This window comes from Dermochelys coriacea, chromosome 1, assembly GCF_009764565.3.
Source record: "Dermochelys coriacea isolate rDerCor1 chromosome 1, rDerCor1.pri.v4, whole genome shotgun sequence".
NCBI lineage: Eukaryota > Metazoa > Chordata > Testudines > Dermochelyidae > Dermochelys > Dermochelys coriacea.
The window spans coordinates 100,297,687-100,317,535 of record NC_050068.2 but is presented as its reverse complement, the minus strand read 5'-3'; the positions used below and the strand labels follow the sequence as shown (position 1 = coordinate 100,317,535).

Sequence of the window (19,849 nt, the reverse complement as noted above, 5' to 3'; positions counted from 1 at the left end):
ACAGAGAATCAGACACAAATTTTATATAAAACTGCCTTACCAAGAGATGTTTAAAATACACATTATAGAATACAGCATAGCTTCAAATCTTTTGTTAATATGACACGATAATTTCAACCTACATAGCGAGAAATGAACTGTAAATAGGCAACAAGGACTGTACTCTCTTTTGGGCAGGGCCATATCTTTTAATCTGTACTCTAAAGCCCTGGCATATTTCTAGGCACTACAAAATACTAAACAAAAATGAGAAAGCAGTGTGCTTTCTAACATGTCATTCCTTACTGCTGATGTCCAACACTGGATTCACCCTTCATTTTTGTGAAGAGAGTGAGTATAGCCAAAAAATAAAATCCTCCCCACCCTGCCAACATCTTTGCCATAACAAAGATACTAATTCATCCTGCTCTCTTGTTTTCTAGTTCTGGATATATTATACCAGAAAGAAAGAAATAATGAAAACTATTAAGGGAAGAAAAGAGGGTGGGTTGTAGAAGTGAAAAGAGGACACTTACAATCATGTAATTATTTATCTTTCACTCTTTTGTTCATCACCAAACCCTTTAACTTTGCAACAGGAAAATTGTAGAGTGGTGAATTCAATAAATTAAAGCTCAAAAGATCCTGGATCATTGTATTTAAATTCTCCCTTGTTTCTCTCTCAAATTTCTCTACCACTCTGCTATTAATTTTATAATAAAAAAGTATTTCACTCCACAAAGATTTCTGAGATGAAAGATTCTCACTAGGTATGACATTCATGACAGTGTAAAGGGGTCAGCCCAAGGACCTCCACATCATATATGCCCTACACAGCACCTATGCGGAGGGTCTCTTGGTAAAATGGCTGAATAGGGCACTCCCTATTCACAGTTTCACAACAAAAGGGTCTTCACATTAGCTCTGGAGTTGAAGACCATGATAAAGGTGGTCCAGAGGCAGGCCACAGACCCACCCTTACATGACTCCTTTAGCCTCCCAAATACCCTGTGCAACTGGCTAGGACTGCTGACACTATTCCAAACCATGGCTTAAAAGAAGCTGCAGTGGTAGAAAGAAACCACACAGAAGCCACGCCCACTGAATCTGGATTTGGGGTGGATTTAGTCTTTCCAACTGCTCTACGATTGGATTTCACCCCTCACCAACAAAGCTGCACTGTTTCTTGGACTGGTATGCTTAATGCCTAGATTGTTCCATACATCAGAAGGAATAATATTTGAGTCCAAACTGAATAAACAAAAAGACTCCAGTTTTATTACACTATGCTGGTGTAGGGAAGGTTTTAAAAACTAATGTTGGTAATCATGATGATAGGATAATTTCTTGATCGATAATGAAAAATATACATAATTGATAGGAAAACTAAGAGCTGGAGTATGAAGATTTTGTCTTTCAAAGATCAAAGTATGATGAGCAGCCAATTCATAGATTCTTCTGGCAATCAATACAAAAAGATAAAGCAATAAAATGAAGAAAACAGAAACACTGATTTTTTCATGAGTTAAGTTAGTGAGTTCATGTTGTACAAGACAACAGATCTCATTAAGGTTGCCAAGATTTTAAACAAACCAACTTGAATATAAAATTTCTGAACAATTAAAGTACATGTAGATGAACTGACATAGGGATAATGCCTGATACTGGAAAATTAAACTAAAATGTATTTTGCACAAATTGGTTAAGTATTGTAGTGGCTGTAGGATAATGGGGGAGAGGGAGTTTCATTTGTTTGTAAAACACCTTAATCCATTTATTTTCCAGCCCCTATTGTAGGCATAAGAAGCAGAAAATTCTCTTTACTTTTGTAGCATTTTAAAGACCTGAAGTGATCGCTGCAAGCTTGTCAGCTCTGGAGCAGGTAAGTTCTGTAAGCCATAGCGCTCAGTTTTTAGGCCAGGCTGCACTAAGGGAGTGCTATTCTGAGTAATCTGCACAGATAGACAAGTTTAAGTTTAAAAATTCAACAAATTAGAAAATGAATAATAAATATTATTGTTGCTTGACACGGCATAATATTTTTAATTATTTTTACGATAACAGTAAGAGAAGAAAACTATAAAGATGACCCAGGGATCAAACGGTGCTGTGAGGATGATCCATTCACTGATTTCCAGTTAGGTTGGTTGAGGTACAAGGAAATAAAGTATCTTATCCAAGGTACATAGCAAGTTATTGGCCAGCCTAGAATTAGAACCCAGAAGGCTACCAACTCTCAGTCCATTTCGTTGAACCTCTAGACTGCAGAGGGTCCAGTTATTCCTCTCTTTCTCTCTCCTTTATGTATTTTATTTTATTACATATTGGCCTGCGACACAATCTGAGGGAAAAGCAGCAGCATGCTGCCTAGAACACTGGGACAAGGGCAGGAAGTCCCATGGCCATCCTGTTCTGCCTTGCTGGAACTCTGTAGAGCAGTACTTTCCTGGTGCCCTGCTCCCCAGCCTCTCTCTCAGGCAAAGTGGCATGAAACGATAATAAATTCCTTTAAGTTACAGTTTAAGTACTGAAAATAAGTTTACTTTTAAGTTACTCATTCTTGCCTAGACCATACTCTGTACCCTTTGATTATCATAGTGGTGCTGTCTTTTGAATTGCACTTAGAACCAAAGAGTCCATGACAAGCTGGACCTAAAATCAGGGTTCACTGTGCTACAACAGACTGGGAATTCTGGAGCAGCTTCACTTAAATTAAAATATTGATGGTTTTATTGTATTATTTTTCATAGTTAATTCTATCAGTACAACTCCTCCAGTGTTATTTATTTTGATATTAAATTCCCTTTATTTTAGACTGTCACAACATTTTCACTTTTTGATATGTTGCTGTTTTTGGTACTGAAGAAGCTGGAGGTTTTGGCAGCTGGCTAGTGGACAGCTAGGGAGATAGTTTTTGATTGTGGGATATGCACATGCGCTTTTTCTCTGCTAAAATAAGAATACTGGCATTTAAATTGTTCTCTTCAGCTTTTATACGTTTAAGAGGAATAGGGCAGTTCACACCTCTCAGAGCTACCAGGCTTTGCGCAGACTCTAGAAGGTAACACTTTGGTGTTTTCAAGGTTATCTTTATAACTACAAGGGGCAGAAACATAATTCTGGTTTTAAAGGCCTTTTCCACACAAACTTACACCAGTTTAACTAACAGTGTATTTTTAAACTGGTGCAAGTTTGCATGTAAACTGTCTTGTTTTGGGTTTGCTCAATTTATTTTTTTTTAAACCCAATGAAACTAAACTGAAATAAGACTCTCAAACAAAAACAATACAAATTTGCACCAAATTAATTAACTGGGTTAAAAAAAAAACACTCTTAGTTATTCAAGGGAAAATGTGTGTGAAGACAAAATTTTAGAACCTGCAGCACAATTCCACATCAAGGGTGACTCCCCCAGCTATGGAACAATGGAATACACAAGACTCTGAGGACTTTAAAGAGTTCATTGAATTTTTCACAAAAACGGAGGGCATTAACCAGGCACTAGTCAGGATTTGAAGCTACTTTCTTCTTCACATAATAAATAAGGCTATGATTATGTCACAGAGGTCGGCGGAGGTCACAGAATCCGTGACTTGTAGCACCCTCTGCAACATTGGGGACACCCGCAGTTGCCCAGCTGCCCAGCAGTATGAAAAACTGCTATCTGACTGAATGTGCTAGTTAGGGTGTACTGAGCATGCTCAGTAACATCAGCTGAAGTCAGTAGAGGGGGGACCCCAGCAACAGCCCAGCCTCTGCGGTCAACCCTCTGCAGCTGTGGGACCCCATGCAACTGACCGGACGCCACTGCCAGCAAGGACCCCTGAGCTCTCCAGCCACTGCCACTTGCAGGGGCCCCCCCTGCAGTTGCTCAGCTGCTGCGAGCAGCTGATCCCTTCCCCGCAGTTCCCAGCTGCCTCTGGTGGTGGCAGAGGGACCCCAAATCTGTTCAGCAGCCGCTGGAAGGGACCCCCCCACACACATCTCCCCAGCTGCAGCCGGTGGTAGCAGGGGGAGCCCCGCAACTGACTGGCCACCGGCAGGGACCACTAAGCTTCCCAGCCACCAGCAGCGATGGCAGAGGGACCCCAGACCTGCTCAGCGGCCACAAGCTGCTCAGCCACCAGCAGGGGCCCCCCTGCAGCTGCTCAGCCGCTGCAAGCAGCCACATGTCCTAAAATCTGACTAATTTTAAATTAAAATCATTACATCTTTGCCTTTTTTTAAGAGAACTCTTAAGCAAAGCAAAAGTGAAACCACTTGAGAAACCTGTCTTCATGACATGACATATTTAAGTTGGAATTTTCTGAGGAGGTCCATCAATTTGAAGTTCTTTTGAAAATACCAGCCTTAAAGCTTTGACAGACTTCATGTAAATTGTGTCCATTCTTAAAACTCTCAGGTTAGCTTTGAGATCAGCACTATAGAATTATAAAAACATTTTCCTCCACAAACTTTTCTTCCCAACTCTCCAAGTTAACCCACCTCTGATTTAGCTTGATTTTATTTCATCATCATCCATGGTTCCACCATAATGCAATGTTTTTTGCCTTCCACTCTTTAATATCACAAGACAAAAGAAATTATTTAACAAGTTTTGTAAAAGCTAAATCCTGTATATTTGTGCATCTGAAGCAAAGGGTTTCCAGACACAAAATGAAGTGTCAGCATATTGTGGCTAATGACTGTATTTGCACCCTCAGTTTTAATGGTAGCTTGCTACAGTCATCCTGATTATGCATTTTTCCTGGTTAGTTTATTTGATTTTTACCAGTATCTTAAATTTCAGTTTCATTTCTTGCTCTCGAATACCTCTTGTGGCACAGCATAAAAGCCCACTTCTAAGTAAGGAATTAAACAGCAATTTTGTTAATTAGAAAACAAATGTAAGAAGAAAGTAGAATACAAAAATGTCCCATTGACTTTAGAGTGTAGATAAATCCCTGTATGGGAAATGTACCACTTAATTAGCATATGGAGGATGGTATTCTAATTTACAATAAGGCCTCCTGCAGAAGATGAAACAAATGTGTAACTGTGCTAGTGCACTGAACAGATCACAAATCAAGTACCACAAATCAAGAATATTATATACTGGCTCAGTGCCTCACATTTCTTAGAAAATGAGCAAAACTTACAGAGAATGTTGACCCGTTGTTTGAAACTGTAACAGAGTAAGTTCCATTTCCTAGCTGTACCGACAGATCCCAGTTGTTCAGATCCAGCTTAGCAAGAGGAATTCTAAAGCAAGGAATGGAAAAATATTTTAATGGCATTTTCAGGTTCTCCGCATTTTTATTCACATGAACTTTTTTCATAGGGTCTTCAGAAATTATTTTAAATATCATTAACCCTATCGACACAGTCAGGGAGCACGTTTGGGAAAACTACCAGATATCATATTTTTTAGTCCATTATGGCACATAAGGAGAAAACTTTTTAGGGGAGAAGCCTTTTGAGATGTTTTCTGCTTTGCCTTGACAACTTGTGTCACTGAAGTACACTGATAAAGTTTGAGGAGAATCCCAAAATCTAGCCATTGCTGGTTGCAGGAATATTGCAAACAGTGAAAAACAGATAAGGAGAGGGCTTGGGGAAGGAAGAGGAGTGGCACTTAAAAAAATAAAAAGACTACTTGGAACTTCAAAAGCAAAAGTGGTTTATCGTCACCTTCACATCATAATCACACACAACAAAACTAAGTTAAAGGCCAGTTAGACACAAAAGCATGCAAATCCAGCCAAACGAATAATATACATACATTATTTTTAACAATATATATATTTTACACATTATTGACGGATCTCTGTAGATACAATAAACTGAAGATTTTTACATGCCAAGACTTGAGGTCAGAGTTCTATATTCCTCCCATAATAGTTTATGACAGGGGTGGCCAACATGTGGCTCCAGACCTGCATGCGGCTCTTCAGAAGTTAATATGTGGCTCCTTGTATAGGTGCTGACTCCAGGGCTGGAGCTACAGGTTCCAACTTTCCACTGCTCAACCCCAGGCCTTGCCCCCACTCCACCCCTTACCCCAAGGCCCCCACCCCTTCCTGCCCCCTCCCCTGCTGTACCCTTGCTCCTCCCCCCTCCTCCATCCCAGAGCCTCCTGTACACTGCGAAACAGCTGATCACGGCAGGCAGGAGGCATGGGGAGGGAGAGGGAGGTGTGGATTGGCAGGGCTGCCGGCAGGCAGGAAGTTTGGGGTTGGTAGGGGTTGCTGATGTAGTAGTGTGGCTCTTTGGCAATGTACATTGGTAAATTCTGGCTCCTTTTCAGGCTCAGGTTGGCCACTTCTGGTCTACGAACTCACAAACTTAAGACAATCCAAGGAACTGCATCTTTTATGTTACATCAAGGTGGTCAAAGATACAGCAAGGGAACCAGAACCTGGAACTCAAGTCTTGGCAAGTTTAAAAAAAAAAGAAGAAAATAATTTTTAGCTGTTTTGTTTTAAACTATATTTATTTGTAATTTGTAGGTCTATACATTTGTTATGCATCAGTTGTCACCTTTATCTTGCCTTTCCTATAGTTTGTTACATTAACTGGTTGTGTTTTAAATTTAAAACCAGAAATTTTTGGAGAGACTAACTGACTATTGTCTGAGCACTGGCAAGTGCAATAGGCTTCCAATATTGTTTGGGATTCTAGGCACAATTTTAGTACAAATAAATAGATACATAAATAAACAGTAATTCAGGTTGGTTGAGGCTCTGAATTTCATTGAATTGATGTTTTTAGGTGCCAGTTGGTCTCCTGTGCTGCCTCTTATGCATAGCAAGAATACTCTGTAAAAATCCACTACATTGTCCACATTTAACTCTCTCCTTAAAATTCAACCCTGTTGTCATGCTTACAAAATGCTTGATAACTACTAGGCAGCTGAAGCACTGTATTCACTGCATACTATGCTAATTATAGAATCACAAAAAGAAAAGGAGTACTTGTGGCACCTTAGAGACTAACAAATTTATTAGAGCATAAGCTTTCGTGAGCTACAGCTCACTTCATCGGATGCATTTGGTGGAAAAAACAGAGGAGAGATTTATATACACACGCACAGAGAACATGAAACAATGGGTTTATCATACACACTGTAAGGAGAGTGATCACTTAAGATAAGCCATCACCAACAGCAGGGGGGGGAAAGGAGGAAAACCTTTCATGGTGACAAGCAGGTAGGCTAATTCCAGCAGTTAACAAGAATATCAGAGGAACAGTGGGGGGTGGGGTGGGAGGGAGAAATACCATGGGGAAATAGTTTTACTTTGTGTAATGACTCATCCATTCCCAGTCTCTATTCAAGCCTAAATTAATTGTATCCAGTTTGCAAATTAATTCCAATTCAGCAGTCTCTCGTTGGAGTCTGTTTTTGAAGCTTTTTTGTTGAAGTATAGCAACTCTTAGGTCTGTGATCGAGTGACCAGAGAAATTGAAGTGTTCTCCAACTGGTTTTTGAATGTTATAATTCTTGACGTCTGATTTGTGTCCATTCATTCTTTTACGTAGAGACTCCAACGCATCATCAAGGATCTACAACCTATCCTGAAGGACGAGCCATCGCTCTCTCAGATCTTGGGAGACAGACCAGTCCTTGCTTACAGACAGCCCCCCAATCTGAAGCAAATACTCACCAGCAACCACACACCACACAACAGAACCACTAACCCAGGAACCTATCTTTGCAACAAAGCCCGTTGCCAACTCTGTCCACATATCTATTCAGGGGATACCATCATAGGGCCTAATCACATCAGCCACACTATCAGAGGCTCGTTCACCTGCGCATCTACCAATGTGATATATGCCATCATGTGCCAGCAATGCCCCTCTGCCATGTACATTGGCCAAACTGGACAGTCTCTACGTAAAAGAATGAATGGACACAAATCAGACGTCAAGAATTATAACATTCAAAAACCAGTTGGAGAACACTTCAATCTCTCTGGTCACTCGATCACAGACCTAAGACTGGCTATACTTCAACAAAAAAGCTTCAAAAACAGACTCCAACGAGAGACTGCTGAATTGGAATTAATTTGCAAACTGGATACAATTAATTTAGGCTTGAATAGAGACTGGGAATGGATGAGTCATTACACAAAGTAAAACTATTTCCCCATGGTATTTCTCCCTCCCACCCCACCCCCCACTGTTCCTCTGATATTCTTGTAACTGCTGGAATTAGCCTACCTGCTTGTCACCATGAAAGGTTTTCCTCCTTTCCCCCCCCTGCTGTTGGTGATGGCTTATCTTAAGTGATCACTCTCCTTACAGTGTGTATGATAAACCCATTGTTTCATGTTCTCTGTGCGTGTGTATATAAATCTCTCCTCTGTTTTTTCCACCAAATGCATCCGATGAAGTGAGCTGTAGCTCACGAAAGCTTATGCTCTAATAAATTTGTTAGTCTCTAAGGTGCCACAAGTACTCCTTTTCTTTTTGTGAATACAGACTAACACGGCTGCTACTCTGAAACCTATAGAATCACAGAATCATAGAAATGTAAAGCTGGAAGGGCTGGAAGTCTTTGCAGCCTTCTGAGCTGAGGCAGGACCAAGTAAATCTAGACCATGCCCCACAGGCGTTTGTCTGTTCTTAAAACCCTCCATTGAAAGGAATACCACAACCTTCCTTGGAAGCCTATTCCAGAGCTTAACTATACCAACAGTTAGAAACATTTTCTAATTTCTAACCTAAATTTTCTTTGCTGCACATTAAGCCCTTTACTTCTTGTCCTACCTTCAGTGGTTCAAGAAGAACAATAGATCATCATCCTCTATAACAGCTAGGGTTGCCAGGCGTCCACTTTTCAACCGGAATGCCCGGTCGAAAAGGGACCCCAGGCGCTTTTGAAGACTATTATCAGGTCCCCACTCAGTCTTCTTTTCACAAGACTACACATGACTTTTTTTTTTTTTTTACACCTTTAATTATAAATGTCCCACTGTTAACTTGAGTTGCCCCATCTGTTGTATTCTCCTGTTATTGCTCATCATATACTTAGGCCCCAGTCACTGCCTCTTGGCGTGGTTTCTTGAGGGGCCTCAGCTTCTCCTGAGCCAGCTTAGTTTACTCTCAGGTCAGTTCCTGGACCCTCACCTTCAATTAAGCCTGTCAACCCTTCACTTTTTGGGTTTGCAGTCTTTTTCAGTCTCCTGGCTGTTTTCTTGGAGGCAGCCTGATGCAGGGCTGTCACGACCTTGCTATCCCAAGCCTTTCTGCCTCCCATTCCTTCTCTGCACTCTCCTGTTTATAGCAGGCCTTGTTTCCTCTATTTGTTGCAGCTGTGTGTGCCTGCCTCCATGAGTGGCAGCTGCGTGGGTTTGTGATCAAGCTGCTTGCTTGTAAACAGGAGAGACTCTCCTCCCCCCATCTACATTTAGTAAGGGGTTTGTAGATCACATTACAGCCCCATACATGTAAAGACTCATCCAGCTGCTTGTATTTCCACACAGAGAAGCTGAAGTGTGTAATGTGCTGCCCTGCTTCACATTTTAAAAAAGAAAAATTAAAAGCATCTTATTTTTGCTCCAAAAGGCACATCCTTAATAAATAATCCATATATCTTTTTTCTCCTAAATTTTTGAGTTTTATTCTTGTATAATAATTTTACATGCATAGCATTGGAATTCATTTTACACAGGTATCTATTTTTTCCTTATTCCCCTCATAAATACACATGCTCTTCATTATAAACACACATACGTATTACATACGCACATGGATCACATGATGGTATGATGTGGTATACAAGTCGCATCTTCAATCGTTTGAGGTGGCCACATTATTCAAAATCACTAGTCACTTTTGAAAATCTTGACCTTGGACTCAAAAGCATCCCCTCGCAAGTATGACCCACTCCAAAATTCCCACATGATCTTACCTAGAGATGCTGTCTATACCCACAACACTTGTAATTAACATACTAAACATGATATTGTCAAGTTTCTGTGACAAGCCTCTTCTATTGGCATACAGGAGCAAAAGTCAAAATAACAGATTTGAGAAAATCTCCATGGAGCATTGTAAGCAATAATATTTCTCCGGGTCTCCATCTTGAAGTTCCTGTACGTCATAAAATCATTTAGCCATTTTAGATCCCACCCAGATATGCTTATCCTGATCTCTGCGGGATAGCACGTAGAAGAGAGTACAGACATTGGAATCAGGAAATTTCCTGGATAGTTACGAGGTAGCTAACAGTGTGATGCTCTCCCTACATTTCCTGGGATAAGGAGAGAGAGGAGAAGGCGTTTAGCGGTTTCTTGGTGGGGCCTGGTTGAATTCTATACGGTGTCCTGATGCAACGACTGATAGGATTTAGCAGTTTGTAAAAGAGGTGAAGTCTACTCCCCTGGATATCAGTAGGTCAGCTTCATTGTCAGCATAGCATCAGATTACTTCTTACCCTAAGCATAGTCTGCTGGTTTGGTCCTGTTCATGTTGGATTTGGCTGGGAGTGATCTCACAAATTTGACTTTACTGACAATCAAAGAAGGAAAAAAAAAAAACAAAAAAAACCACAACTAGGTTGCTCTTCCAGCGGAGGCTATTTTTGTTCAGCCTTTCTTCCTCAGCTTTATCGAGTTTATTTCTTCTTGAAAAACATGGCTACTATCCCAGCTATGTCTGGGTGTCAAACTCCCATGAGCACAGCCACAGGCCAGGTGCAATTTTCTTGTTTCCTGATACTGCAGGATCCTTTTACAAAGGGACTTTTCCAGCTCTGTTAACTGGGTGCCTATGGGTTTGGAACAGTAGGTTGCATACTCCTATTGTTACTAAATCCAACTTGAGGACAGCTTCCCAGACTTAGAAGGGAAGTCAAAGCTTCTAAACTGCCTTGGAAATGGAAAGTTTTCCACCAGGATAAGAAAAGGTTTCTTTGATGACATCTGGGAGGTCAGGTTGCACTGGAAAATAATAGTTCTTCTTGTGCCTCGGCAAGGCTTTTTTCCCCTGTCTGGGAACTCCTCAGACTCCTTTGATATAGAGTTCTGGACACTTCAAGGTCTTTGGCCATTCGCTAAGAGTCTAGCCGTTCCTCTGAAAAAATACTCACTGCTGGAGGAGCAGGAAGGTGGCTTTCTTCTCAACACCCAGGCTGTTGTGATCTTCTGAGCAGGCAGAGTATGTCAGGATAAGATGGATCAGCCGTAAACCTAGAAGCTATACCATGGAGAAAATATCCTGAATTGATCCATGTGACATGGCTGGAGTGGGACACCCTATCCTGAGGCTTAGAGTCAAAGGAAATCCTGGTGACAGTGGAGAACAGGCCTGAATGTACAGGAGACAACTCAGCTGAATGAACAAGACAATGCTGAATGCCCAGGACCAAAGCTGTATAAAGAGGAAGCAATGGTGGACTGACCCAGGAATGGTGGTTTATCCTGGTCAGCCATGCAGAAGGCTCTGGCAAAGATGCCATCAAACCATTCCTAGCCCAAATAAAGGGTGGGGATTTGTGTGTTTGTTTTTTAAAAAGATGGTTATTTGAAGCTGCTTGGAGGTTTGGAATGCAAGACGTAGCCCTGGGAAATGAGATAGCAGGCAGGGAATCAAATATCCATTTATCACATACTTCTGTAACTTGGCACACTGATATTGCTAACATGTACTTATGCTTGTGTGTCTACCTATTATTATAAGGGAAGTACATACCAATGCCATTAGATAAGGTTACACAAGCATTTTCATTCTCGGGGGGTCATTTTCAGAGTTTATAACTATATAAACTTTTACATTTTGGTTTGAAATTTGATACATTTGTACCAGACCAAAAGCATTTCTGAAAGTAAACACGGCCCTCTACCCCCTCCATTCACACACACTTTTACCATTATAAAATGTGTGGGATAACCTTTTTTTCACCTGGGGCTCAAAGTTTCACATAAGCTTTTTTTTGACAGGATTTAAACAAATCCCACAATCCTTTGGGAGTGGGAAAGGATTGTGGGACTAGTACAACAGCAAAAAATGATGATTGGTTTTGGGTGCTGGTGGAAACAAGTGCAGAGAGGGGGGATGTGCTTGTGGTTATTGGGTAGAGGGGGGTGGCCCCCACAGACTATTGCGTGTTGTTCTCCCTTTAGATTAGTATTATGTGAGCATGCATAGGAGGAGAGGGGTGAGGAACTGCAGGGGAAAGGGCAGACATGGGAGAAGCAGAGGCAGTACCAACAGGAAGAGGGAATAGGGCAGAGGTGAACATAGTCCACAGCAATGTCTCCCCCAGCCACACAGGTATTATGCTGTTAAGGTAATTGTGAGCCTCTGTACCTGGAATTCTCCCCTTCTGAAGTGTTAAGAAAAACAGTAGACGGGCACATATGAGGAGTAAGGGGATAATGTGGCCCTAAGTATTAGAGTCACTTCTATGAAAATTTGTCTTGCTAAAATATTAAATAATATGATAGGGGAAATGGTCTGTAATTTGGAGCATTTACATCCTGTTTAACTCTGACATCATCCTGAACTTAGTAAATGCTGACCTAGTCTCAATTTATCTGAACATGCATTTTCTCTTCCCTCCCCCCACCAATAAAAGGTTTATTTAACATTATATGAACAGCAGCAATTATACTTCTGGTTTTCTTTGCTGCAATACGTTTTCAGTGAGGGAAACTGCCAACCGTTGAAATTTTAGATCGACACACTTATTGTGTTCCTGGAAAACACATATTAGTTAAACTTTTATCTATTCTAATCAAGCAACCAAGGAAAACAGACTTCACAAAAGCAAATCAAGTAATAGCTCTGCCCCAGGCCTGTCCACTTTGATTGTCACCAACCAATCAGAATGTAGGAGCTCAATAAAACTACAATTTTCTGTAGTGTGTTGCAAATAAACTCCTGTCTCTCGATTGCTGTTAATGATGTAATCGGCTACAATAAATGTCACCAGTTCCTAAAGGGTCATGAAATTGAGTATAGATTTCTTACCATTCAAAATGTGAGCTATAACGTTCTAAAAAAATCCTACAAATGCTCTTTACTTTTTATATTGTTGCTGCATAAAATTTTAGGTAAATACAGAGCCGAAACTATCCTAACAAATTCTCCAATTTTCAAGGATTATGAGCATTGCAAAACTAGATTATGTGACACTCAGTAAAGCTGTTTTTCAATTGTACAATTACCTATTCAGCAGTTAAATAAAAGTGAAATATTGACTTAAAACAAAGTTAATGGTCAAAGAATCATTAAGAAATCCTTCATCATAACTTTCACAGCAGGTAGCCTGTAAAATGATCAAGAATAATGTGCTGGATTCTGTAGCCACTGAGGTCAGTTTCTGCATACAAATCTTTGCGCCAGGGTGGGGGTGGGAGAGCAGGAAAGACCTTCAGAAAGTGGGCCATTCATCTGAACCAAGTTCAGAGAATTTCCAGCACTGTGAAAAGATATGTTATGCAAGCACATAGATGTATTCAGTGGGGGTAGACTGAACCAGCTACATGGAGACTACAAAGGAGCCCTCCCATGGCTCATGAATAAGTCGAGGAAATGATCAGAAAAAAAGAGAGATGTTTAGACAGATGGCCCACTTAAAATGCCTGGGACAGGGCATAAGCAATTTTAATGAAACTTTAGATCTACCATATAAATTGTTGGGGTTTTTTTTGTTATTTTCAAAAAAAACAAAACAAGAAAGGCAAATAGAAATTTAACAGCTCACACAAGAGTCCATCTTATGTCCCTCCCCAAAATAAAGAAAAACCTCACACTTTTGAGCATTATTAATTTAATAAGTTTATATATAAAGAAAATCCTTCCGAGAACTGTTAGCTATCAAGATGAATATAAAAGCAGGGAATGGATAGATTAAAGGAATTCTAAACAGAAGTGTACTGCCAAACAAAACAAAAATCTACGCTTTACTATCCGAGTATTTTCAACACTTTCCAACATAAAAGTTTATCACTGCACTGAAAAGATAAAAGCAGCACTTTCACAGGATATTTTAAGAACTAAAAATTATGTGACAGAGGCCTAAAAACTGGGAATTTAGTATTCAGCAACTTCATATATTTTACACAGACACACACACTGGTGCACACATGTATCGGACATAAAAACACATTCTCTCTCTCTCTACTATATATATGTATCTCACCAAGAGTAATAAACTATATCAGCGGTGTCCAATACGTTCGCCACTAGCCACATGTGACTAATAGGCTATTGAATTGTGGCTAATGCATGTGGCTTTTTTATAAAGCGGCTAATAAGAAAAATTCAAACCCACAAGTGTGACTAGCAGTGTGGCTAGCATCAAATTTCTATTGGACACCACTGACCTATATCATTATCCTAAATTACAGTTCTGGGTATGTCACAGAAAAAAATAACATATCCTAGTGACAATGTGCTAGTTTATGAGACAAAGCCTGAATGAACTTCTCAATGGTTCTGGCAAAATGGTATTTCTATTTAATTTGCTTTGTATTAAATTTGGATCAAGACTATACACATTTAAAGACAACACCCTTTTGTCAGCCAGTTGATGGACACGCTAGCTGAATATTGAGTACTAAAATGATTAAGAAACGTTGAAGATTAACTGCATAAATACAAAATATTAATATACTGTGGGGCAAATTCTGTTGTCATTACACAAGTGTAAATCCTGAATGCCACCAATGACTTCAGTGAAGTATCCCTGGATTTACACCAACATAAGGGCCTCGTTCAATTCCCACTGAAATAAATGGAAAGCCTCCCATTGACTTTGGATCAGGTCCTAAATCAACAAGGGAAGTGACTCTAAACTATTAGTCAAAAGCCAGTATAGTCTTAAAATTACCAATAAATGAATTTAAATCAAGATATCTGAAACTCATTACCTCTTATTACTTGTCAGGGCCCAAATTCAGTATTCTGCTTCTCCTGGGAAAAATCAAACACTAAAAACCCTAACACTGGATAAGAGATTTTTATGTTTGTGGTGTCCTTGTAGGTGACATACAGAACTGTAAGATCATGTTTTGCCAAGTACAAAGAAAAGGAATTTATTTCAAAAATAATGTAAAGTGCATATGAGCACATTCCTGCAAACATTACTCACATGAGTAGCTCTATCCAAGTCAATGGGACTACTTGTGGGAGTAGGGACTATTCACGTAAACTGTACTTATAGCAATCAGTGGTACTGACTTATGTTAAGAAACATACTGCAACTAAGAGAGCAGTCAAAGAGAATTACTGCACTGGCCATCAAAATTATTGTATTTTAACCATTTTTTCTATCAAATGTATTATTGTACATTAAAATATTTTATTTTTAACACACTGCATTGCATTACACAGATCATTGCATTTTATACCTTTTTCTGTAACATTATTTAAAATAGTTTAATACAAAATGGTAAGAGTAACTATAATAATGCTTATGAAAGTGAAGGACTAACACTGACTTAAGCCACAGGCTTTCCTGAACAGATCTTCAGTGCATTACAGTCCTATTTATACCACCTAAACTATCCTAATTAGAGCCCTGCACAGATACAAAATTTGTATCCGATCTGCAAAGATGGTCCGTGATATAAAGTGAATTTCCAAAGGTTTGCAGGGCTCTAATCCTAAACCCTGAGCTTGCTTGAGCAGACAATGCCAACTCTGCCTAATTTGGCAATAGTTTTGTCATGCAGATATTGGGGTCTTATTTTAAGATACCAAACTCATTTTTGCTTGCATTATATTTTTCACTCTTGTGCTTCAGAATCACTACACGTTTTCTGTCGATATTAAAAATATATAGTTGGGGACCGCTGTTGACTATAGTTTAAACTCAGTTTTTAGATTTAGTAAAATATTATGTATTAAGACCTCTTGATATTATAATATGCATTCAACTTTACATTTATGGAAGACAACTTTGAATACCTGATAAGTTTTCAAACAATTAGAAGCATCGTGTGTGTGTTTTGCTCTATTAATTTAATAGTGAAATTTGCCAGCATTTTAGCATATTGTTCTCCAAGTTACCACTAATCACTTTAAAACCAAAATCAAACCACATCCACTGTTGCAACATGTCATTCCTTTTGTCAGTATGGCAGTGCTGTTAAGTCTCTCACTTCTTGGCCTAAGATTCATGAGATTGTGACTTTGGCTCATACCCAGTCAGGGTAGCGCAAAGTGATATATAGAGAGATTAAATACTGTTATACTTGGGAACAAAGTGAGGTTTTTTGCTTTTTGTTTTTTATAGAAGTAGCTTAGTGGAACTTATAACAACGTTCAATCATGTTTCTTCAAAACTACAGTTTCAGTATCACAGCTAGAAATCAGTCACCCATAAAAATTAAATGGTAGGCCAAAGTTTTCAAAAACAGGTGCCTAAAGTTAGGCTCATAAGTCCTTATTTAGTTACCCAAATAAATAGCCAATTTTCAAAATCCTTAACACTCGCAAGCTCCAAACTGTTGAAAGCAGTGGGAACGCTTCACTGCTCAGCACTTTTGAACATCAGGCTACCTATTTAAGAGCCCAAATATGGACTTGAGAACCAAACTTAAGGCTGCCTTTTAGGAAGATTTTGGCCATAATGGCCAATGCTGCAAGTGTTCTATTCTTTGCAGTGTTGTTGTAGCTGTGTCGGTCCCCGAATATTAGAGAGACACATGGTCTAATCTAATATCTTTTATTTGGCCAACTTCAGAAGAAGAGCTCTGTGTAAGTTTGAAAGCGTGTGTCTTTCACCAACAGAAGCCGATTCAATAAAGATATTACTTCATCCACCTTGTCTCTCTAATGTTCTGTTATGTTTAATAATATCTTGCACTTACACAGCGCCTTTTATCTTAACCAGATCTCAAAGTAATTTACAAATTTAATATGGAAAAAGTAAACTAATCTGAATCATATATCATATTTAGAGATTGACAATTACACACACAAGGGGTGGAATGCAGCTTTGTTCAAAAGTAAACAGCAACCATTCACAATAGCATAGGACTCCAATTCAGCCAAACACTTCAGCACATGCTTAACTTTAAAAGTGTGCTTAAGTGTTTTTTCAAATCAGAGCCTAGAGCAAGAAGTAAAGAAGGCTACTGTAGTCAGCTGAAACTGTAAAGGAAATTTAGGTAATCAGAACATACCTAATGGAATTTTGCCAGGATGTTGGTAAAGCCGTAGTCTTTTGAAAAGGTCCATAGGAAATTTAATGTCCACAAGTAATCAGGGTCTGTTTTACAGCTCATCTCAAGAACAGTCTCTGCAGTTCAGCCTTTCCTAATATCATGCTGAGGTAATGGTTCAGCAACACCTAATTAATGACCAACACCACATTTGTAATACTTAACTATTTCTTGGATGTGTCCCATCCAAGTACTAGCTTACTGCAGTCCAATTCTGCTTAGTTTGTGATGGGTTTATAGAACTAGGCTTCCTTATTTCCAATATACTGCACTAATTTCTACTTCCTTTTCTATGAAGTCCTTTGTTACACATGTAGTTTCTAGACACCATTTAAAACCTATCCATGATGCAGCAATTTAAGTTTACAAAGTTCTGCAGAGACACACAACGACCCTGTGAGGCTGGCAATTGCAAGTATTATTATCCCCAGATAGAATGCAGTCTGCCTGTCTCCCTATTAATTTTTTATTATGTAACTTGGTACAGAGCACTTGACTGACTTAAACCGAGTATTATGTAGGTACAGGAGTCCACTTATGCAGATTCAAATGCATGCTTGGGGCCTTTGTAAGTATAAAACATAGCTCTAATTTGGATTTCCTATTCCTTCAATGAGCTGTTGCAACTAAGCTAAAGATGGTTAAGTATCTCAAGCCAAAAAAAACTCTTTCATAGTGTAATTATAACTTCAGAGTTACAGCTATGACAACCATTAAAAGGGCAAAATCTGCCCTAATTTATAAGCTCCTGTGCAACCTGACTCAAATAAATATGTATGGTGTGTGAATATGGAGGTTAACTATGGAATAATTTGCCATTCTGTACTCCAAGTGTATGAAATAGAAATAAACCATAAATGTGTTTGATCTTTACTGTTCACTTTGTTTTGGATATGGGCTAAATTTTCAAAAAGATGAGCTTCTCTGCTGCCCACAAAAACTGGCTGTGAAATGAAAGCACAAAAATCACCGAAGTAAGTGACAATCATAGAAAATTTTGATGCCAGCGTCCAATTAGATGCACTTTTGTCACTATTACACATAAAAACAGTTTTTTCTAGCAAACTTCACTTCCAGAAATGACAAAATAGAGAAAAATAAACTTACTATACTTTGGTAAATAATTCAAAAGTAAAAATATTGAATGGAAGTTGCACAAAACGTGACATACATTCTATTTTGTTGACTTGCAAACAACAACGTATTTGAAATCCTAAAGGTAACATGTGGATCTTCTGGTACCTAGGGAACTTGAACTTGGCCCTGCGCAGGGCCTCCACCACGTGCTCCTTGTTCTGCAAGATGGATGAAACACAGAAAATGAATAATTTCCAGAAGCAAGTATCGCAGGATTAGGAACAAAGCCAGATATACGGTCAAACTGACTTCAACAGAGCTACATGACTGATAATTTTGGTCCAGCATCTATAGCATTCTAATTGATGCCTCCTGGAAACTCAGAGGAAAAACTACCAATAGCAGTTGAACAGGAGAAGTGAAGTGTAAGTGTACAATGACTATAATTTCAAAATGAAAACCCAGAGTAGCTGTCTGGCAGATGTGCAAGCACAGGGACAAAGGCATATCAGGGAGAGATTTTGAGACTCAGGGGAATAGGGTGCTCTCTCCCCTTTCCACTGAACCCCCCTGCCCATCATTCTCCCCCCACCCTGGCTCAGGCATGCCCCATATCACAGCAGGCAGGGTCTCTCTATGGTCAGTGTCTTCTTGCCCACATTTGATGTGGATTCCCTCAGAACGCAAGGCAAGCCCACTTACTGAAGGTGGTACTTCCCTGAGCCGTTCTTTGTGAGGGAGGGAGGGAGAGCGGGCAGCCGGTTCTACTCCTGAAGAATTTTGTTCCTGCCTTGCTGGACTGTGGAAGCAACATTCCCACTTGGTAAGCCCCAGAAGACACAAGCTGGGAAGTGGGGGAAGTGAGCCAGCTGGCAACCCCCTGAAAACCAGGGAGAGGAAGAAAGGCCGTCAGCCCCCTAGTCTCTCTTGGGAAGATTCCTATAGATTAGAAGGGGACTGGGGATGTCAGAGGGAAATAAATTTGTGGAGCGCTGAGGATTGCCGCTGGGACCAGAGTTCTCACAGTTGCGGGGGAACAGCAGATGAGGAGCTCAGAGAAATCTCAAGTTGGGGATCAAAATGGGGTAACTTACAGATAAAGTCAGGGAATGGGGGAGTTGAAGCTAAAGGGGACATGGGAAGCTAGTGGATTACGAGAGACTGGGGAGCTTGAGAACTCTGAAGTAGGGGAGGAGGTTTTGGGGCAGCCAGCGTTCGGGACCAGGAAGGCTGTTGTAGCAGCAGATAAGGAAAGCCAGGAATTCAGGAGTGGACAAGTTGCTGCTGGTTGAGGAAATGGTAGTGGGTGGAGCTGGGAGGAGCAGGTGCCGTGGAGTAGTGGTGGGATACACTGGGGATTGAGAGGCTCGAGTGGCTGTGGCCCAGAGGAGGTGGAGGTGGCCTGTAGAGGTGCGCAGCAGTTTTGAGGTTGGGAAAGGCAAGGGGCTGTAACTGTGTTAAGGGGAAGCCAGTAAGGAAGAGACACTGGTTTGTAGGGTGTTGCTGGTCTGAAGCACCAATGGGAGCTTCGATCAGGCCTGAGGAAGAGCTGCTCTGTAGCAGGTAAACTACACAATCACATTCTCTGCATTGTAGAAAAGTGGTCAGCATGGGCTGGAGGAAACTCCTACTGC

General features: G+C 40.1%; 1 protein-coding gene across 1 annotated transcript in view; it reads right to left on the bottom strand.

Moving 5' to 3' along the window:
• Nucleotides 1–19,849, bottom strand: part of PCCA (propionyl-CoA carboxylase subunit alpha) — a 408,049-nt gene that overhangs the window by 130,518 nt on the left and 257,682 nt on the right. Inside the window, exon 20 of the mRNA XM_038386634.2 lies at nt 5,118–5,220. Coding sequence (XP_038242562.1) covers nt 5,118–5,220 — 103 coding nt within the window. The remainder of the gene's footprint in view (nt 1–5,117; nt 5,221–19,849) is intronic.